Genomic DNA, 23,493 nt, shown 5'->3' with positions numbered 1-23,493 from the left:
GCCAAGCAGTCACCGCTAACTGAATTAGTCATTACTAACCCACTGAACCAGACTCATGTCTGTCTCTATTGTCATAAACAAAGCCTTTATGATATTTGTGTTTCAAATTTTCAGAACTTGTTGAACATCTCAGCAATTTTTCTTTTCAGTCAAAAAGAACATTCAGGATATTTACACAAATGGGAAATTTTAGGCAAGGTTGATTAACATGGAAACCAAAAAGCAAGTAGTGAGGTTATGATATTCTCAAATAAAAGTCCTAAGACTAGAACTGGTAAAAGTATGGATTTCCTCCAAACTACAAAATATGTCTTTAATATACTTTTACTAATATATTTTTTCACAGGCATAATGGCTCAAATCTAAAAAATAGCAGGTAAAATGAATTCATTTCAATTGTTAAGTGCTTAAGAACCTCTAAAAAAAAAATAATGCAGCAATACTTAATGCCGTTGAGGAAGAGCTCTAAGGTCCTCACTCGTCCTCTAAGCCTGCTGTGTGAGAGCAGCCTGGTGCCCGTCAGTCACGGTGCCCGACTAACGTACAGACCACAGTTCCATGTGCCCTGTCGTCCTCCTCTGCTCTTGGTGCAGCCCCCTCCACGCCTGTACCCTCTGTCAGAACGTACACTTTGCTTCTGACGTAATGCCTTCTACTCGTCACACTTTACATCACTGGTCATCAGTGGTCTCCTCAGGGTTAGGGCAGTTTGGTCTGCCAGCCTCCAAACATGTCTGTATTTTTAAAAAAATCATTGTATTTTTGACTACCCTGCAGTAAGTGTATGCATTAGTGGGGTTTCTCCATGCAGGGATATGGCCACAATGACCAAATCCAACAAGTCTAACCCTGCTAAGCTCAAGTTTATATGCAGATCAGTTTTCATTTTACATGAGAGGAAATGCGGTATTTCTTTTTTTCTAGCTTATTTCACTTAGGCTACTATCCTTTTGTGTCTATTTTTAAAATAAACCTTAAAATCTAAAATATCTAAAATGAATAAAATTTGTAAAAAGTTACTGTACGTGTCTCACAACAGCTTGTAACTCCAGTTCCAAGGCATCTGTCACCCTCTTCTGGCTTCACACACACACTCTGTCACACTTAAAAAAATCTTTTAAAACGAGGGAAGGGGGAAAGAATGCTAACTTGAATAATCCCTTTGGAGCCCTGAGAGCTGTTTTTGCTGGGAAACAGGCACCCGGGTGCACAGCACAAAGCGCAGCTGAAACGCACTGTACTCAGGTGCTTCTCCACATTCCGCCTCTGGGAGAGAAAGTGAAAACCTAAGTGATTCACATTAAAACAAAGACAAAACTCGTAAAGATTCTATCTAAATAACTCCAAACAGACTATCACAAGGTTAATTTGTCAAATCTGTCTTACTTTTCATCTCTATACATCTAGGCTGAAATTCAGGTAGGCAGCAAAATTGAACTAAAAAGAAAACTTCAATTTTATCACTGTATGCAAATCCTATGGAAAGGCCAAAATCAAAAACCATGTGTGACAGGCCCAACTCGGTCTTACAGATGCCATCTACTTCACAGACAGGAAATGCAGAAGCCGGCTGATGGTATCGTGCTTGGTCAGGCTTCGGAGACAGGAACATGACCAACATGGAAACATCTAGAAGTGGCCAAGAGCTGTGACCCAGCAAAAGGCCATATCCAGGCTGTAGAGAGCCTGGGAACCACTGTCACAGCCACTTTTAAACTGTGAGACAACAACTCACAGAGACTGACACTATGTGGCCTGTACCTTCATGACATCTTGATAGGACCGAATAGTTGCGATGCTTCTCTTGTCCCCCTCTTCGTCCTCCGTGCCGTCATCTGCAGCCTCGTAGCCCTCGTCGTGGCTCCCGTCAGCCTCTGCCGTGTTGGCCATCTGGTCGATGAGCTGCTCGAGGGGAGGGCTCAGCTCCCTTTCTTCGTTTTCCTTCAGGCCATAGTCCAGTGCTTTATAAATAATAATTCCCAGGGATTCAATGACCTAGGAGCATTCAACAAGATGGTAAGTGGAGGGGACTGGGATGCTGAGGGCTAACTGTAAGGTATGAAGTGTTCAGTATTTCAGACATAGCTAACACTTGGGAAATTTTAACATTTTACCACCACATGAATTAAAAAAACTTGAAACAGCAACTTTGATGTGATTTTGGCATAACCAATCCACAAGACCTTTTCATACTTTCTTAGACTTATACTGCATTTTCAGATCAATATTTTCCACTCATGCAAAACAAACAAAACAAATAACAACAACAACAACCCCTAACCAAGCTGATTTCCTACAATGCCAAAATAAAATTGTCTGCTAGTGTTTAGAACTTTCATGGATACCCCAAAATATGTGAGGCTGAATATTCAGTTCTAAGTTCACTGAAGCCTAGATAGCTACAGGTCTCTCCATGCTGACAGACAGGCTGATCACTGAGCTCCACTCATTAGAAACACGTCTCTCAAATGACACAAACAAATGGGAGACTTTCTCTGTGCAGCCTTGGCTGTCCTGGACTCACTTTGTAGACAGGCTGGCCTCGAACTCACAGAGATTCGCCTGCCTCTGCCTCCCGAGTACTGGGACTACAAGTGTGTACCACCACGCCTGGTTTATAAGAGGTTCTTAATAAACGTTACCTGACCTTCCTCTCCATTCACTCGTTTCTAATGTTTATCTAGTTACCAACATCAAGACTGCACAAAGAAACTTCATTTTCTTTTCTTTTTAAAGATTTATCTGTCATATATGCACAGTGTTCTGCCTGCATGTACACTAGAAGAGGGTACCAGATCACATTATAGAGGTTGTGAGCCACCATGTAGTTGCTGGGAACTGAACTCAGGATCTTTGGAAGAGCAGCCAGTGCTCTCAACCTCTGAGTCATCTCTCCAACATAAAACTTCATTTTCTTTACCCTACTTTTAGTCAATGATATAATTTTTAAAAATAATCTTTACAGTATTATTTTTTTAGCCCAAGAATTTTAAGATGAGGTAAACACAACAGCATCAATGTCATCATATACAATACCCTGTAAATGCATTCAAACATTTACTCAACAAACTCTACACAATCTACAAGCTATGTTACCAAAGAAAATAATATAACCATTTAAAATGAATATAATACTATTTAAAACTCTTAACTTCTAATTTTGAAGCAATAAAACTATGTTTTTTTTTAATATTTCTGGATAATATGGTGGATTAGATGCTGCCTCTGCATGAAGTAATGCAGGGAGAAGAGTCAAGATAAGACAGAACAGACTACTCCAGAAAGAGAGAATCTAAGCATCGGAAACACACACCAGGAGGATGAGGACAGCAGGGAGTGTGGAAAAATAAGGTACTGATGTGGGGGAAAGCATAAGGAGGGGAGAACTGCAAAGTCCCCCATACTTGGAGAAGCTCTGAGTGAGCAAACTACTAACTAAATCTGTCACAAATTCTTCTTAGCAGGAAGGATTATTCTGACCCAGGTTGCTCAGCAAATACCAGCAGAAGAAAGGTAAAAACAGACAAGCATAGAAACAAACAAAAACTGAACTTAGAGATGCATTTTCACATTACAAAAAAACCAAAACCAAACAAAGAAAAAGAAATCATTCTGCAGGAAGCTGGCAGGGGAATGGGTGTCTAATGCAGTAAGGAGATGAAGGGCTTCGGACTCTCAGAAATGCGAAGGAGAACTCCAGCAAAGATGCTACGTCTGAAGAGACGGACTGACTCTTCCGAACTGCAGTACTGTGGGAAGACTGAAATGTTATACGGGTCCTGGGGTTAGTTACCTCACCTTGGGCTAACATTAGCCCCCTGGAGCGCCCACCTTGTCCTCACCTCTGTGTCTGCACTAATAGCCTGTGGGTAATAGATAAAAACCCTGGGAATCTATTGACTTAGACCCAATGGCTTCCACCAACCCAAAAGCTAGGAACGTCATCAGATAGCCTCAGCCTAGAAAAAAGATCCTCATCTTGCTCTAGTGCCTCCCTGATGAACCCACCAGGGTTCTGTAAACCTCTCAGGCTTCATGAAACTGCTCCTGACCCTGTGCCATTGCCACTCAAAATGGCTCCAGAACAAACTATCTCTTACTCTCTTTAGGGTGAGTGCTGTGGGTTTTGCATCAAGAGAAAGCATTCAACCAGCAAGAGACGGAAGCAGAAAATTCAGTGCCCAGAGGAAAAACAAAAATCACCAACTTAAGACTCTGTACTGTACAAGGCTATCCTTCAGAGGTGAAGAGGACTTTCTTGGAACACTTGCTTAATACAATATCCTAGGTGCTATCACTAGCCTGGGGAGTAGGAAATAATTCTTTAAAAAGAAAGAAAATAAGTGAGAAACTCAGATCCTATGAAAAGAAAACCATTAAAGAAATATTAAATTAAGGCCAATTAAAAACTTTCATTCTGACTATTAGGAGATAATATTTTAAAATAATAACAGCCACACTAGTTATTTGTGCTTGTATGTGTATCTCCTGTGTTGCATGTATTCGAGTGAACATGTGTGGAAATGTGCATATACATATGTCTGCATGGAATGGAAGCTGGAAACAATACTAGTAACAGGAGGAGGAACTGGGATTATTGGCAGGAGAGGTCATCTGCACTCCCTACAGAGCAATCGGACAGTGTTAGGAGAAACTGGGCTGAACGAGTTGTAAATTCACACTGCAAACTTCAGGGTAGCCACTAAAGAGAACAACAAAGAAATAGAACTGTTCTGATGGGAAAGGTAAGAAAGCAAAGTCATAGAAACCGCTCCTTTAAAGCTACAAAAGGTAGACAGACCACTGAATGCAGAAGAGGAGCAGAGATCAAGGACTTAAAAAACAGAAAACAAATGTGGTGGATGTTAATATAACTTTATCAGCAATAATTTTGAGCATCAACAGTTTACATGCTTCAAATATGAGTCTAAAAGTGAACTAAAAACCAGTATGTTGTCTAAAAGAAACCCACCTAAAGGAAGGAAGCCAGGCACACTAAGCCAACACTAACGTAAAGCACAGGACACCGTGACCCTGCCTGTGAACCTCTGTGGCTCACTCAAAGGCTGTGGCTGGTTATGTTCACACCTTAATCCTCCAACAAGACCACGCTCCTTGAAAGCAAAAGCCCCTCCACAATTCACCTTCATGTATTCAAACTGCTTTATAAGCAGCTGGGACTTTATGAACGAGTTAATGAGACATAAATTCCTTCCTCTCACGTGTCAAGTTTAGATATGGAAATATAGTCACAGGGAAGATTACGGGTCACTTCAACCTCTGTCCTCCCAACTGACCACCGCACTGGTAGTCCAACCTGATTGGCTCTGAAGCATCCTGGACGATCTCCCCTCCCCAAAGTAAGCAGCTTCCGGTCTATGTAAGCACTCCAGAACTGCTTGTCACAGGTAGCTCTAAAGGTAAGCCAGCCTCTTACAGATGCAGGCGTAACACAGCTGGGCTTCCCTAGACTGGAATGTACAGCAGGTGGCTCTGCCCGTCGACGAGAAGGACGGAACCCTGAGTAGTGCGTAAGCTGAGGACAAGAGGTGACCACATCTGGACACATATCTAGACATAGCGCCTCCCATGGACAACTGCCTAAACCTAACTTTGGAAGAACAGTAACCAAATCATGTGGGAGCATTCAGAGAGCTTAAGGAGCCTGAGAGATGATGGCTCTGTGGCTAAGAGCACACGCTGTCGCTCTTCAGACGGCCGGAGCTTCATTCCCAGAGCCCACATGGACGGCTCACAACCACCTGTAACTCCAGCTCACAGGGACTTGACGCTTCTGCCTCCTCAGCACGAGCACTTATGTATACATACCCCTACCACACAATATTAAAAAATAAAATAAATATTAAAAAATAAAATGAGGAGGTGTGTGGACTCTTCATCAAAGATAAGGCAGATGGTAACAGGCACATAAAAAGAAGCTATACACTATATGATTTTTTCAAAGGAATTTCAAGTAAAAATGAGACACTACTACAGCATTTTAATAGAAAGTCTGGACCAAAAGCTGACAGCAGCAAGTGCTGACAAGATGTGGGGCAATGGGAACTGTCTTTTACTTACTTTCTTTTTTTTCTCATAAGACAAGGTTTAACTATGACGCTTGGGCTGGCTTCAAGCTACCCTTCTTCCTCAGACTTGGAAGTGGCTGAGACAACAAGTGCATGCCAGTCTGACCAACAGGAACTCTTATTCACTAATGCTGGGAACGCATTATGGCATACTCACCATGCCATGCCCACAGTGAAGGGACTCTGGCCCAGCCTGGCAAACGGCTCTGGTAGGCTTTGCTCTTCTCCACAATTCCCTCTGCCTTGTTAAAAACTGTTAGATCACCGTCCTAAAGCCAGCCACCAAGGCCTATTCCCTTATTTGGCTGCTTCCTCCTCCTGAGGCTGCCTGCCAAGGTCCAGCTACCAAAGTATTGAAGTCCAGGAATTAAAAGCCCCCTTGCCTCGCCTAATTAACATGACCAATTAAACACCTCATCCTAACACGGGGTTTCCCCTTTTGACTTTATAAAGAACCATTTTACTATGGGCCACATCTGCTCTGTCTCTTCCCTACCCAGAGGCAGTCCTTTGTCCCCTGCTCCCTCTCCCTTGTCCCTTTGTCCCCCATCTCCAGACTTTGTCTCTTATCCCTGCCCTCTGCCCCTCTGGAGAAAATAAACCTCCTTTGTGCTGAGAACTTTGTCCCAGGGTGTCCTGGCCCATACTTTTCCTTTCACACAGCTCAGCAGTTTCTTATAAAAATAAACATTTTCTTACCATATGATCCAGCAATCGTATTCAAATAAGTTGAACATTATGTTCACATAAAAAATAAAAACCAAGATGTGAGGTGCTGACGGCAACTTTATTCATAATTGTCCAAACACAGAAGTAACCAAGGCTTCCTTCAGTAAGTGGGTGAGGACTGTGCAGCACATCAAGACCCTGACATTATCCAGAGAAAAAGGAGTGAGTGGAGGCTGGTTACAACTCCGCGAGGCCTGAGCTCTAACAAACAGACTATCAAGTTCAAAATAACAGTACATACGTGTAAGCCCTTAACGATCTTACTAGATGAGGCAGCCAATTTGATAGGCTGTCCACTGTGTCACTCTAACCATGTGGCCCTCTGGAAATGGAGGAAAACGATGGTTGCCAGGGCTCAGGGGAAGGGAAGAAGTAAAACACAAGAGTCTTAGGGTAATGGAAATACTCTTTTAGGTAGTGCATATGAGGCATGTGTCATGACGTATGTGTCAGAACCTAATACATGTGCAACACAAAGAGTGAACCCTAACATACTATGGACTCCATCAATAACAATATACTCACCTATCAAAATTATGCCGGGCTCTATAGGAGAAGGGAGGACTGTGCAGACACTCTCCTATCTACCTAGTCTGCAGGCCTAAGAAGAGAATGAAGTTTGCTGACGTGAATAAACGTACAGAAGCTGTGGCTTAAAAGGCGCAGTAGCCAACAGCAATTAGAAATCAGCCCAGATGGCAGCATCTGTGTTTGTTTGCTGTCTTCTTAGCAAAGAGGCGGTGGCAGGCATCGCTGAGCCCTCCACTCCTGCCCCTGCCTGTCACTCTCATGGGTCCTCCTTGTTAGTTAGCTTCTCTAGGTGTGTGGATTTAGTGTGGCTGTCCTGTATTATGTGGCTAGTACCTGCTTTAAGTGAGTCTATACCATGGAGTGAAGCCGTGAGGAAGAACAGCCACAGACTGCTGAACTGTCACTGAGTATCACGGTGCTTCCAGCAACGCTTCGGCAGAGCTGGTCTCCCATCCCCCACCTAACAACCACAAGCTAGTGCCCAGTTACGGTTAAGCACTGGTATAAAATCCAAACCATTCAAAAAGAAAAAATGGTAGCACGCATGCCTCTGTAAAGTGATTACTCTCACTTAGATTCACCTCTTATATGTCTAATGGCTTTCAAATGTAGCTTGTATGTAACATGTGTGCACATGTGTATGTTTTGTGTTCATACACATGTGGTGTTCAAATGCACAAGCACATATGTGTTCATGTAAAGCACAGAGATTGTGAGGGAAGTGTCTTCCTCCATCATTCTCTGCCTATCCTTTTAAGTTTCATTGCTTGTGTGCATATATGATGTGCGAGAGTCCAGCACACGCATGTCACACAGTGTGCATATATGATGTGCGAGAGTTCGGCACATGCATGTCACACAGTGTGCATGTGGAGGTCAGAGGACAACGTCCACTGGGAGTTCCTAGGATAGCACTCAGGTCATCAGGCTTTTATGGATGCTTTTACCTGCTTAGTTATCTCAACAGGCCTCCATCTTATTTTGGGGGGATCTTTCACTGCACCGCAATAGACCACCAGGCTCTAGGGATTCTCTGTCTCTGCCCCTCCTCCAGCGCGAGAATGTGCTGTACCGCAGCTGGGTGCTGGGATCAAAGTCAGGCTCCTGTGCTTGCACACTCTATGCAGGGAACCAGCGTGTCTCTGAGTGCCTGATTCTCAGACTCACAGTCCACATCTGAGACAGCGAGGGTTTCAAACACACTGGAAAGATGACTGTGGAATCCTACAATTAGAATTATCCTAGCCAGCCACAAAATGAAACTCAGGGAGGAATCATGTGATAAATTTCCCAGAGAAAGCACCAGGCTGGACGCTCGCCAAGACTCTGGGAACCACTGTGAAAACAAGAGCAAGAACACCTTGCTGGAGCCCCTCAGCCCTCAGGGGAGTTACCAGATGAGGATTCAACCCACTGACTCTCATGCAGCCCTTCCGAGGCTGGAAGCAGCCAGCCAGCCTCCTGCAGGCCTGAGCCAGGAACGGAGGCTGATGTCACCATGGCAGATGCTTAAGTCAACCGTCAAGAACAATTATGAGGCATTAAAAGGGAGGGGGAAGCAGGGGGACAACAGTGGGAAGAAGTGTATGGAGGAAGCACGAATGGGACTTCTCAGTTTATTAAATGTAGGAAAAGGGGCCCTTGTGCTAGTGGAGACTGTGGGGGCATCTTGCTCAGTTCAGACACTTTCGGGGAACACAATCCTTAGGTAGGCAACTATGTGGCCTAGCTGGAAGGGATTTCTTGGTGTGCACTTAGTCAGTGAAGTCATAGGAAATAGTCTAAGGAGAAAACATAGAGAAGGAACTAATTACTGAGCCATCAGCGGATCAGCGGAGGCTAAAAACCCCAGGACTAGACTACAAAGGAGTGACAGGGACGGGAAGGGGAGATGATAAAGACGTGTAGTCACAAAATCAAAGAGGGGGAAAAAAACACTTGAAGAAGGAAAACAGTCACATGCATCAAATGTAGGTAAGAGGTAAGGGAAACACAGAGCACACCCACTGGCTCAGGTAGGTGGCGGCCATGGTGACTTCAGCCAGGGCAGTCCTCCTGTATAAACAGTGATGTGTGTACCTAGCAGTCTCAGAAAAAAGTTCTATTGGGAGGAGAAACAACGCATAGCCGCAGCTGGCTATGGGACTAGGCAGAGGTGAGCTGTGTGGTTTAAAGACAATAGATATTAAGCCACACGCTGTTCCGTGCAAGGTGACAGGCCACTGTGGCTCTGTTTTGTGCGTCTCATCCCTGACCCTAGCGCCACTGGTCTCTGCTTCTGAACTCAAGAAGCTCCTGATGATGGCTGGCATTGATGACTGCTATACATCAGCCAGGGGCTGCACTGCCACCCTGGGCAACTCTGCCAAGACCACTTTTGATGCCATCTCTAAGACCTGACACCCGTACCTCTGGAAAGAGACTGTGTTCACCAAGTCTCCTTATCAGGAACTCACTGATCGTCTTGGGGAAACCCACACCAGAGTCTGTTCAGAGGACCCAGGCTCCAGCTTTGGCTACCACATAGGGGTTTTTATACAAGAAAAATAAATGGAATCAAGTCTTAAAAAGAAAAAAAAAGAAAAAGACAACAGGTATTATATGTATGAAAATGATGATAAACTAAGTAAAAAACAGCTGGGGCCATGGGAAAACAGAAGTCAGGATTACTGAAATGATGAGATGACCAATCATATCCCCCTAACAGCTTAGTGGCTTCCCCAAAACACTTTGCCTGAAGAAGACGGCTCTGTTGGGGGGGGAGGGGGGGGGCTGTTTTTGCGGTGCTGCCGGCACTGAACTAGGACTTGTGCTTCAAGTGTTGGCCCAGTTGCTTTGGTTGGGTGATAAAAAGGTCTATTTGCACATGCACGGTAGTTACTCCTTGACCACATGAGAGGACGTTCTAGGTCACACATTCATTCACATGCCATCCAAAGCCACTTACGAACGGGCCCCAGGCCTCAGCTCCCCAGGGTATGTCACTTCGAGCACTCTCACTGTGTTGCACCTTTCCTTTTTGACTCACAATGCCCCCAGCATTTTGTCTGACAAATCCCATCTCCACTTAGCCTTAAATCCAGTATTGGGAAAGGTGGAAATCCAAAGAACTTTCGTATATGCTAATATGAACAGAAAATAATACTACAATTGTATGGTAAAAAGTTTAACAGTTTCTTTAAAAGCTCATTAAGCACCAATTACATTCCTAGTTATTTACTGTCTTCGGGCTTCTATCACTGTGATAAAAACAGCATTACCAAAAGCGAGCTGGGGAGGAAAGAGTTTATTTCACTGACACTTCCTCATCACAGTCCTCACTGAGGAAGTCAGGCCAGAAGTTTTAGGTCGGAATCTGGAGGCAGGAACTAAGGCAGAAGCCGTGAAGGAACACTGCTTACCGGCTAGCTCCTCATGGCTTCCTCAGCCTGCTTCCTCACACTATGCAGAACTACAGGCCCAAACGTGGCACCACTCACAGTGGGCGGGGTCCTCCCACAGCAGTCATCAGTCAGTCCCCACAGACTGGACTTCGGGTAGTCTGGATGAGACGATTTCTCAATGAAGGCTCCTCTCCCCAGATAACGCTAGCTTGTGTCAACTGACAAAAACCCAGTCAGGTCATTTACTCAAGAACAGTAAACATGTATGTCTATAAAAAGACTCACATAGACCGGGCATGGCAGGACACGCCTTTAATCCTAGCATTCAGGAGGCACAGGCAGAGGCAGGTACATCTCTGTGAGTTCAAGGTCTACCTGGTCTATGTAGCAAGTTCTGGGACAGCTAGGGCTACATAGAGAGATCTTGTCTCCAAACAAACAAACAAACAAACAAACGAAGATTCATGTAAGCTGGGGAGATGGCTCAAATGGCAGACTGCTTGCAAGCATGAAGACCTGAGTTTGATCCCCAGAACCCACAGAAAGCTGAAAGTAGCACACACTTGTAATTCCTGTGTTCCTATAGCGCGATGGAAGGCAGAAACAAGCAACTCCCCAGAAGCCCTCAGAAAAGCCAGCCTGCTGTACCCGGGGTATACAACAAAGGGCTCAATCTCAAAGAGGAAGGAAGCAACCAATACCCAAAGCTGTCCTCTGACCTTCTACATGCACACAGTCACACACACACACACACACACACACACACACACACACACACACACACCCCATACATAAAGATTTTTAAATACTCATACATAAATGTTCATAATAGCTACAAATTATAAACAACATAACTGTTCAGCAACAGAAAACAAACTAATATGACGCAATGGAATACTAGGCTGGTGACAAAACACTACTAGAGAATGTGATAATATAGGTAAACTGCAAAAAATTTTGATGAATCAAAAAATAACAACAGAGAAACAACCCAGCAACAACAACAAAGGCAGTATAAAAGGTACTTCCGGTATGATTCCAGGACACTGGAGCAGGGGGAGGGGAACTGACTGCTTGGGGTGACGAAATGATGTGGACAGTATTTATGCCAAGAATATAGCACTCAGAGAGGCAGAGGCAGGCAAATCACTGTGAATTCAAGGCCAGCCAGGTCTATAAAGTGAGTCTAGGACAGTCAAGGCTACACAGAGAAACCCTGTCTCGAAAAAACAAAACAAAACAAAATAAAACAAAACAACAAACAGATTGAGGTTTTATAAACAATAAAGCACAAGCCCTTACAGCGATGACATTCTGAACCATACCGTATCGTGGATGAACCTTAGACACATTATGTGTACTGGTTAGGTCTGTTTGTTTATTTATTTAGTCCCTTGATACAAGCTAGAGCCATCTAGGAAGAGACAGATTTCCTCCATCGGGCATTTTCTTGATTACTGCTTAATGTGGGAGGGCCCAGTGCACTATAAGCAGGTGGTTCTGGGGTGTTCAAGAAAGCAGGTGAGCAAGGCATGAGGAGAAAACCACCAAGCAACACCCTTGCATGGTCTCGTCTTCAGCTCTTCCCTCCAGGCCCTGGTCTGACCTCCCATCACGACAGACTGTGAGCTGTAAGATGACAAGACCCAAGTTGGTTTTGGTCACAGTGTTTTATCACAGACATAGAAAGTAAGCTAATATATTGTGCTAAGTAAAAGAAGTCACACAACAAGATAGGATTAGAATAAGGAACTTTATAGGGACAGAAAACATCTTTGAAAGTAGAAGGGGAAAGGTTGGTTAAGGTTTGCTGAGTACCGGGTGACGTAAGGAGTTTTGGAAGGAGACCGTAGTGACAGATGCGGATCACTATGAGTGGGGTTAATGCCACTGCGTGTATGCTTGAAACAGTTAAGACGGTATGAGTAGTTTATTACAACAGAAATGCTGGGGTTTGAGTAGGACAGACAGCTCAGTGGTGAAAAGCATGCACTGTTCTCACAGAGAGCCCGAGTTCAATTTCCAGTACCCAACAGCTCACAACTGCCTCTAACTCCAGAGCCCGGCCTCCTCAGATATACAAGAAAATAAGTTATAAAAAAAATTTTAAAATACCGAGGTTACTATAATTCTTAGGAAGTGTTACCACTTAGCAGCTTTCAAAAGGCCCAACTCTTCTTATTTACTGTGGATCCTAAAGTTTCCAAAACACGACAAAAGTCTCAGGCATCCACCCCTCTGCTCGCACACCAGCCACCACACTGCTCAGGAGGGGCGCTGCGTGGGATGCCACCATTCTGTGCAGAGTGCTGGGTGGGAGCGAGTGTGGAAGTTCTCCTCGGGCTGTTTCCGGGTTCTTAGTAAAGAAAACTGCAATGAGAGCTGAGAGTGAGGAAGGAGGAGAGAACTGACGGGCTGAAGGAAAACCAGGGTTGGAAAGTGCTTCCCAGACGCATAGGGACACACGTGGTCTCAGTGAAGATCCAGCGTTACTGTAGTTCTCCTAAAAAGGCAACACTATTTTTAAGAAATGAAGTGCACAGCCGGGCGTAGTGGTGCACACATGTAACCCCTTTCCTTACTTCTGGGTGATGACTCTACTTGTCCTCCAAGCGCCCATCTATCCCCTGCTCCCAGCACCATCTCTCACACCGGGCAGTCTACCACTGCCCACCAAACTAAGTGAACACTTCAGTGGAAAAGATAGAAAGACGTAAGAACGCCAGAGGGTGGGCTTGGGAATCCCTTTAAAAAAAACAAACATGGCCCATCTTATCAAGATAGCACAAAAAAATCATGATACGTAAGTCAGTGATCTGAGGCCGGTTATTTCTCCAGAAAGTTCAGCTGTTTACTTGAAATGTTATTATGAACTTTGAACCTAAGGGACTTTCAGCTCATGCTTAAAGCACATGATCAGTAAGCATTAATTAAGGTTCGGTACAGCACAAAACTGTAATCTCCATTTTGAAAACCAAGGCACTAAAGGGTTAAATACTAACCGTGACTAAAAGATAAAGATGCTGAAACTCGAAAACCTGTTTGTTGTTTTTTACTTTACCTTGATTAAATATGAAGCTCCCCCTTCATTTATCTACTGAAAACTTCACATGATAGACCAGGTGATGTTCCCAACACTTGAGATTGAGAACACAAACAGGGAACTCGATGAGCTACTTTTTCAATCACAGGTTTCACCAACAACTGCCTACATCTCTACGAGGATCTCAGGATCTCGTGCTCCGGAAACCTCCGCTCCCGGCTGCGCAGGTGGCTCAACTCACATCAGCCCCATGAGCACAGCATGAGAGCATCACAGGAATCAGTCAACTTCAGGACCAGGCTACGCAGGCTTCTGGGAAGTGGAAGCTCCATCTCTAGTCCAACACCCTCTGGCCTCACCAATTATTGATACCGTCTATGAGAGGGCAAACAGGTGTGTTTAACGAATTATCTCTTCTAGATCACATGAAAAAAGTACAGGAAAGCTTAAAAAACATTTGAAGAGAAAAAAATAAATGAAGCAAATACCTAACCTTGCTTTACATCACCAATGGTAATGTCCACTTATCCCTCAACTTAAAAAAAAAAAAGTTGTACGTGTTTGTGCATAGGAAACTATGACCCCACATTAATTACATTAAGTAGGTAGTGCAATTAAGTAATTAAAGTTCTGCTTTACAATTTTCAACACTGAGTAGAGGCATGCATAAAACTTCAGTTTAAGTAATTCTCAATCTGTCTGACATTCATTCTCTGAAGGAGCTTCTGGTCTGGGTTCTGCTATCATGGGTCAGACTTGACCAGCTGGAGAGAGCAGAGCCCATGGCTTATCTCTGTCAGCGCCTCTCTATGCAGAAATACATGCTTGACTGCAAAACTTGACCGCTTTGCAGGGTGTGAGGAGGCACTGGGACCAAAATTAGGCAAACAACATGAAGACAGAAATTAGTCCACAAATATTAGACATCATAATAAACACAAACAGGCAAAACATGCCCATTAAGAGGCAGATTCTCAAATGGATTGTTGTTTTTTTTTTTTAAGATAACTTCACAACATACTAGTCATTACAAACACAGCACAGCTTGGTGTAAAGGGACAGCTGCCATGCCAGGAAAAAACCACTGTATTAACAAAAAGGAAAACAGGTTTAAAGAAAATAGTATTTAAAGAAGCAAACAAAAACATTTCAAAAAAAAAAAAGTAAAATACAAGGCAGATACACAAAAGAACAATTTTTGTCTTACTTATTTTTTTTCTTCTCTTTGAAATACAGAATGTTAGCTATAAGCAGGATGTTACCAAGTTTCTAATTCTATACCCAAGATTTGTGGTTAGTCCTTTCAGCCCAGTTATGAGTAAAGGATCAAGTGTCTGAATGTGTCAGCGTCCTTCCCAGGAAATGTCGGGAGCCGCTCCGCCATTACAAGATGGCGCTGGTTTCCTGTTTCCTGGTTCTTCACAGAAGCCCTTGCGGCCAGTGCGCATGCGCAATTACGTCATCCTTACATAACCTGCTTACGCAGACGATATGCTAATTGGGTATTCTCTAGAGCGCCAATGATAAGAGGACACGTCCCTATACGCCCCTGAATTCCCTATATAAGCCTTGGGTTTTTTGGGAAAGAGGTCCTTCTACATCTGCTATCAAAAAGAGCTGTACAATAAAATCGCTGTCGGAAGAATCCTGAGTTGCCGCGTCTCCTTTATCGGCGAAGGCTGCGCGCGACAAGGAAACCCTGGTCCCTGGCCAGGAATGGCCTGAGTCCTTGAGGACTGCCAGGCTGGAGTTGGTTTCATTAAGGTTTTTTCATTTGTTTGCTTGTTTGTTAACATAAATTTTGTTATTTCTCTCCCAAATTCCTCCCTACCCTGCTCCCCCCTTCTGCCCCCTGGCCCCCAATGGCCTGCTTTCTTCCTTTTTAGTTTCCCTTCCCCCTCCCTTTAGTTTCCCTTCCCTGGTTTCCTATCTTGTTTCATAAGCCACGCCTACTTTCATGCCTCCTTATTTACATATATACAAATACTAAAAGTTAGGGTCCACACATGATAGAGAAGATGCAAACTTTGTCTTTCTGATACGGGGTCACCTCAGTTAATATTAATACATTTTGCAGTTACATCTATTTTCCTATAAACTTCATAATTTATTTTTCTTAACAGCTAAGTCAAAATTCCTTTCTGTATATATACCACATCTTCATTATCTATTTGACTGATGGACACTTAGGCTGGTTCCATTTCCTACATAAATAGTGCAGTAATAACGACAGATTTGTAAGTATCGCTCTAGCAGGATTTAAAGCTTTTGGGGTACACATCCAGGAGTGGTACAGCTGTGTCACATGCTAGTCCTAGTTTGAGGTGTTTTGTTTTTTGAAGTTCCATATTGATTTCCAGTTGTTATACTAGTTTACACTCCCACCAGAAGTGAATAAAGAAAAGGTCCTCTTTCCCCAAAGTCTTGTCACCATGTATTGTCAATTGTTTTCTTCATGATAGCCATTCTGACTGGAGTAAGATGGAATCTCAAAGTAGTTTTAATTTGCATAAATAAATAAAGATAAAATTTACTTGCCAAAAAAACCTTTCCTTCTGGCAGATTTGCATTTTGGAGAACCCGATATTCACTTGATCTTAGTCAAAAGGAAGTTATGAAAAAATTTAAATAAGACCCCCCCCAAAATAAAATTTTTTAAAAAAGAAAGAAAGAATGATCTAGTCTTTGGGGAAGAAATGCAAGAGATAGAAGCTCATTGGCTATCTAGCCTAGACTAAACAATGAACTTCATACACAAGTGCAAGCGCGCGCACACACACAGAAGGGGGACAAGAGGAAGGGTGGGAGAAAAAATTTCAAGAGTATCTAAATATGGGGGCTGGAGAGATGGCTTAGCAGTTAAGAGCACTGACTGCTCTTCCAGAGGTACTGAGTTCAATCCCCAGCAACCACATGGTGGCTCACAACCATCCACAATGAGATCTGGTGCCCTCTTCTGGCCTGCAGGTGAACATACAAGCAGAACACTGTATACATAATAAATAAATATTTTTTAAAAAGAGTATCTAAATATGATGATCAAGCCAAACAAAATACACATGCACACACTTAAAATATGAAAAACTAAAACACTTCACTCTTCAAAGAATAAGCAGAATTTTTAAGTAAAACAGAAACACTGAGAGCGGAAGAGTAAAGACAGCTATGATCCCTGAAATGCAGCAAGCTATAGGCAGTGGCAATTCAAATTCAATATTTAAATAGTTCTTTCCTTTAACAAAAAGGCATTTGTTCACTCAACAAAAATAAAAGAGAAAGGCTAGAAAACTTGATATATATACAAAAGTAAATCCATGAAAAATTGGAAATCCTGTGAAACTGGAGTGAGTACCCTTGAGGAAAGACAACATCATGTTTTGATTGACAGAAGAGCCTCTTTTAGTTAGTTAGTTAGTTAGTTAGTTTGTTTGTTTGTTTTTGTTTTCCCAGACAGGGTTTCTCTATGTCGCCCTAGCTATCCTTGACCTCACATCGATCTGGACAGGGCAGCCTCTTGTGTCAACTACCTGGTTCCACACCTTGGCCCACATGACGCAGGGTTTGAAGTTTGGGAAATTACTAACAGCCCTCTATGCCTGCAAGTCCTCTATGCAGTGTGAGCAGCTGTACCTAGTGCATAGGTTGTTGTGAGGAGTATTAAATAACAAAATACAGAGACCTTAAAACAGGGCCCAGCAAGCTGTCAGTATTAAAATTTATTAGAAACCTCCCTGGCAGGGGGCAAAGAGACACCTTGTTGGTGTTGTTCTTGGATCAGTCAGGGGCAGAGTAGATGGCAGTTCTTTGTTCATCCTAGCTTGATCCCTGGCTTAGTGGCCAAAGCTGCTTTGTGCCTAAAAACTAAACCAAACCAAACCAAATCCAGGCAGTACAGCCAGGGAGGAGGAAGACCGACAGAGACCTGCGTTCTGCCATGCCACATGATGTGGGCAGGGAAAGACACTGCTCACAGACCTGCCCTCTGCCCCACGGCTAGGGCAGGCCAGAGACACAGAGAGCCACACCTACCACTACACACTACACCATGGGAGGAGGTAGACAGACCTGCAGACCACCACGCCACCCACAGACCTGTCCTTGGGCACATGGCACGAGCAGGAAACAGACACCTGCTTGCCAGAGAGTATCACCCAGGTGCCTGCTGGCTGCATGGTGGGCCTGCTGGCTGCATGGCGGGCCTGCTAGCTGCATGGCGGGCCTGCTAGCTGCATGGCAGGCCTGCTAGCTGCATGGCGGGCCTGCTAGCTGCATGGCAGGTCTGCTGGCTGCGTGGTGGGCCTGCTAGCTGCATGGCGCGCCTGCTAGTTGCATGGTGGGCCTGCTAGCTGCATGGTGGGCCTGCTAGCTGCACGGCGGGTCTTCTAGCTGCACGGCGGGTCTGCTGGCTGCATGGTAGGCCTGCTAGCTGCATGGCTAGTCTGTAGCAGGAGCCATCACAATGTGTGAGTATATGGTGGACAGATGGAAAGGAAAAGTGGAGCAGCTTGAGCTTTATGAAGAGAGCCAGAACTGAAAACTCAAGGTGGCGAAGAGTAGCCTGTTGTGAGTGGCAGCCCCACTACCGGGTGCGTGGTGAAGCCCAGCCTGAGCAGCTGCTGAGGGCCATGTCTGGGCCCATGGATACACAGTAGTAAGGGTCAGTGTCACAGTCCATGGCTCATATCACCACTGGAGAACATGGGGACGGCCTTGGCTGAGGCAGACCACACACAGATATCCAGGGGCTGTGCAGAACTGGCTGCACCCCTCACTGGCTGCAGTGCTCTGCAGAGCTGACCCAACCACCCTCTCACCAGCTGCAGCAGCACTAAAAACGTGGGCCCTATGCCTGGCCCAGGCAGCACAGTAGAGCTGTCCCTGGTAGTGAGTGGGGTGTGGGTGAGCCAGCCCCAAGGGCTTGAGTGTGGGAGAGTTGCCATGGGATGGCATGGGAGCAGGGGTGATGCCATCCTATCCCTCCCAACCCCCCCTGGCCCTCACCACCTCTGGCAGTCTGGAAGGCTGCCCACAGTGTCGTAAGGTCAGAAGAGCTAGCCCTGGCCCTCACCAGCTGCAACAGTCAGCTGCCCTGAGGTGGAATGGATGAGGTGGCATGGGTGTGGGGGGTACCCTCCCCTCCTCGCCCTTTGCCACCTGTGGCAGTCAGGAGAGCTGGCCCCATGGCATGAGAGTGGGTGAGTTGGCCCTATCCCTTGCCATCTGCAGTACTCAGGAGAGCAGGCCCCACACCTGGGCAGCACAGTAATGCTGGCCCTGGTCGAGGAGCTCTGGTTGAGCCAGCCCTGAGGGTGAGAACAAGGGAGAGCTGGCCCTACCACTCATCTGCTGTGAGGCAGTGTCAGTGCGTGTGGGTGGTACCCTCCCCCCCCCTCGCCGAGAGCACGGCAGAGCACTAACCATCTCAGCTGCCACCCAGGCCCAGATCTAGGGCTCAGAATTGGCCCACCCCAATACCAACATCACCCTCTAACAGTTGTAACATGTCAAAGGGCCAGTCCTGGTGTTGTACAGCTGCAGGATCTCCATTAACACAGGGCAACAACATGCTAATCGGAAAGAGGCCCAGTGACGATCCAATATTGATGGTGTCACAGAAGCCACAGATCTTGAACCAGACCAATGACTTGTCACAATGAGCATTCAAATGAAGACGTGTGGACAGAGGGGTATACTGTGGGACACGCCATGACATACTCCAGCTTCCATGAGGAGATGCTTTGTATCCTCTGTCTGTGTGTTTTCTGTTTTGGGGGGAGGTAGCAAGATGGATATGAGGGGATGGGGAGATGAGCAGGCCTGGGGTGCTCGATGTGAAACAAACAATCAATAAAAAGTTTTTAAAATGTTAGAATACACATTAAACACAATGAGGCTAAGTCTACATAATATGATCGAGAAAGAAAAAATTACAAAATCAGCCAGTATAAAAAATTCATATAAAAAGAAAATGTACAACAAATATAAAGGCCTATAAGTCATTTAGCATTCCTTCAGGAGAATTGTTCCTATGCTGTGCATTGCCATATTACTTTCATGAAAGCATATAATTACACGCTGACACACTCTAACTCTGTAGTAGTAAAGTGTGAACAGAGACCTTACTTATGCCTGCACAGACAGAAGTTGACTTGATCCGGCTCCATACTCATTCCTTTGCCCAAGAACCGCAGTTCTCAAGCCAGGCTGTCAGGTCACCTTAAGAAACCACGGTAGGAATGAAGTCTGAGCCCGCAAAAGCAAAAATAACAGACTTTCTCAAGTCACAGGAGTATCGGAATTAATGAAGAAAAAATCTTTCCCCACCCCTCCCCCCAAAATTACAGAAAGTGTCTGCTACACTCTTATCAAGAGATGACAAAACAAGCTGAGAATAAGAAAATTTTAAAAAAGAAAGAGAGAAAGAAAGAAAGAAAATTAAAAATAATGTCTTTACTCTCAAAGATGCTTTATGGACACACACACTGATAGTGAAGTTGTAACAGATCCAGTGACGTCACATTCTATACTCCCAAGACTTTCTCTAATCTGGAAGCCAGCTTCCCCTGTGTTCTGAAAATAGCATAGGGCTCCATCCGCAAGAGAAACTTGGTAAAATTTAATAATCTCTGCTCTTAGTATTTAACCTTAGCCCCAGCTAGAAAGTTACACTGTAGGTAAATTGAGGAAATGCATATTTTAAACTTTAATTTAAAATATTTCATGGCTTGCTGGTTGGTGGTGGTACACGCCTTTAATCTCAGCACTCGGGAGGCAGAGGCAGGTGGATCCCTGTGAGTTCAAGGCCAGCCTGGTCTACAATGTGAGTCCAGGACAGCCAAGGCTACACAGAGAAACCCTGTCTCGAAAAACCAAATACAAACAAACCAAAAATATTTCATGGCTCAAGGCTATAAAAGCACCAATACCCGAGAAACTATTTTTTTGTTTGTTGTTTTTTGTTTTTTTGAGACAAGGCTTTTTTGTGTAGCTCTGGCTTTACTGGAACTCACTCCATAGATCAGGCTGTCCTGTAATTCACTAAGATGTGACACTCTCAGCTGGGCAGTGGTGGCACACCCCTTTAATCCCAGCACTTGGGAGGCAGAGACAAGTCAATCTCTGTGAGTTCAAGGCCAGCCTGGTCTACAAACCCAGTCCAGGACAGCCAGGGTGAAACAGAGAAACCCTGCCTCAAAAAACAAAACAAAACAAAACAAAACAAAAAAGATTTGACTATCTCTGTCTCCCAAGTGCTGGGATTAAAAACATGAGCCACCTTGCACTGGCTCTCATTACTCTAAATCACATTCATTACAGAAATGATGTGTTAGGGGCTGGAAAGATGGCTCAGTGGTTAAAAAGACTTGCTACTCTTGCAGGGGACCTGATTTGGTTTCCAACACATGGCATGGCCCACATCCATCTATAACTGTAGTTCCACAGGATCCAAGGGCCTCTTCTGACTTCTGTAGGAACCAGGTATATGCATATATGGTGCATATACATATACACAGGAGAAAAAAATCACTCATATACCTAAAAATAATTTTTTTTTTGTTTATTGAGACAGGGTTTCTCTGTGTAGCCCTGGCTGTCCTGGATTCAGTTTGTAGGGCCTCCCTCTGCCTCCCCGAGTACTGGGATTAAAGGTATGCATCACCACACCCTGCTAAAATAAATATTTTTAAATGCCATACTATTTACAATTAACAGCAAACTTTTACATGATATTTGCTTATATCAAAGCCAAACATGACTGTGGCAAAACAGCCACTGGACAAAAATGTCCTTTTATCTGCCACTGACCCCTACCATGTTAGAATTGTTGAGGGTTTTTTGTTTGTTTGTTTTTCATACTTTTAAACTAAATTTTGTTTCTGGCAAAGGCATCTATCTTTTGACTCTGCTGTCAGAAGTTACGGCTTCAGTGCTGGAAAATTACGGGCCTCACTTTCCAGCTCACAACTGCTCTCCTTGTTTCACTTAAAAAAAAAAAATCCTCACTGGACTTGCTCCAGTCTGCTTCACAAGCCCTGTTTCTTTCTATCCCTTTCTTCCGTTTCTGCTGACCTACTAACTGTCCTTGGAGGACGGTTACGCAAGCTCTCTCAGCTCCTGGAAACACCTCTTACTCAAAACTCTGGAAAACTACACTTATTTCTTCTCTCTTCCCCTCTTTTCACTTTAGAACTTTTTTTAACATTCAATTTTATACTTAAAACTTTATTCCTGGTTCAACGTAAATGTATTCAGGTTTTAAAGCACAAGCCTCTTTCCTGCTTGACTCTGTGATCAAGGTCAAGTCTGGTTTGGTCACTCTTGTGTACTCAGCACCTAGTGGAAATCTGACAGTTATTCATACATGCAGATATAAATTAATAAACCTAAAAAGAATGTGGAAGAAAGGAACACCTTAAAGTGGAGTTTCCTATCAGCTGACACCTACTAAGCTGAGCTGTGCAAGGTCTTGTGCTAACTGCTTGCACACATCTTAATGCTCATATTCCCATTGTTAGTGGGCAGTGTGCATATTAACCCACAGCCCATCCCAACTTTAGAGACTTGGAACGGAGATTAAAGACATTAGGGACTTACGGTGTGCACGGAGCCTGCCCTAGTGGGGTGTCCTGGAGAGAAAAACCAGGGGCACTCTTACCATGATCTGCCTTCAAACGCACACACATCAGCAAGACAGAAAGGGCACAAACACTGCCAGATACAAGGAACATCAGCCCCAGGTGGCTGGGGGAAAGTTGCTCTTGGGTAAACCAGCCTGTTCTAAGCGGTTTACAGATCACGTCTAACAGGGCTCTGTGCCAGGCTGAGAAAACAAACGAGAAGGTCCAGCTTGAGGAGAAACAGGACAAGGACAAAGGGACACACAGCAGCAGGCTCCTTCTAGTCTAATCCGGTGGCGGCAACCACCTCTGCATCTTACACATCAAAACAAGGAAGCAGGGACCTAAAGCTATTAAAGACCACATTACCTTTTGCTGCATGGAGGGTAGTTTAACTAACAGTATGTTAACAAAATAAGTAATTTTCCTTTAGCTGCCCCTTTAGCTGCTCACATAATTTACTTGCATAAATGAAACACTAATACAGAAAGAAGAGGTTTGTAAGTTCACGCTTAGACTAGTTGGCACGTGAGGACGTTTTGACCAGTAGCTAAAGAGTCACTCTAACTGTTAAACAGATTAAGCGTCAAAGTTTTCTTCTGATGTGATCTGTAAACTAGAAATTAATTTCCTTGTAAAGATAGGAAAAATTCCAGTATTAAGCCACAGCAGAATGTTTAAACTGGAGGGAACAAAGTGGCAGGAGCCCCATGTTCACCCCACTGCCCCCTACGCCACCAGGGAAAGAGCAGCACAAGCCCTGTAGAGGCCTCCAGAGCCAGGGGTGAGAAGCCACAGAGGAAAGATATCAGTGTGAGGGTCCCCAGAGGGTCCCTGAGGATGCTACCCTCATGGGGGGGCGGGGCACAGGCCCCGGAACACCATGGCCTAGCAGGACACCACTCCTCAGTCAGGGGCTTTGTATGCCTTTTTTAATGCATGCAGCTTGTGAAATAGGCTTCTTTATGAGCGTAACATAAGCTCACTGGAGGAGTTGCTCAGCCACAATGATGTCTACGAACATTTACCATTTTTTACAGATGAGGAAATTCTGCTCAGTACTGCAGAGCCAGTGACACAGCAGTGAAACCAAGAAAAAA

The 23,493-nt window shown here is 44.4% G+C and overlaps 1 protein-coding gene across 4 annotated transcripts in view; it reads right to left on the bottom strand.

Annotated features, from left to right (window-relative positions):
- The window catches only part of SPIRE1 (spire type actin nucleation factor 1), a 115,909-nt gene that overhangs the window by 54,203 nt on the left and 38,213 nt on the right, over positions 1 to 23,493 (bottom strand). For all 4 annotated transcript variants that reach the window (XM_084780310.1, XM_084780312.1, XM_084780311.1 and 1 more), the window contains exon 3: positions 1,762 to 1,995. In XM_084780310.1, coding sequence (XP_084636436.1) covers positions 1,762 to 1,995 — 234 coding nt within the window. The remainder of the gene's footprint in view (positions 1 to 1,761; positions 1,996 to 23,493) is intronic.

The sequence above is a fragment of the Acomys minous genome, assembly GCF_964271855.1.
Source record: "Acomys minous genome assembly, chromosome: 4".
Lineage (NCBI taxonomy): Eukaryota > Metazoa > Chordata > Mammalia > Rodentia > Muridae > Acomys > Acomys minous.
This window is presented reverse-complemented; position numbering and strand designations above follow the sequence as displayed.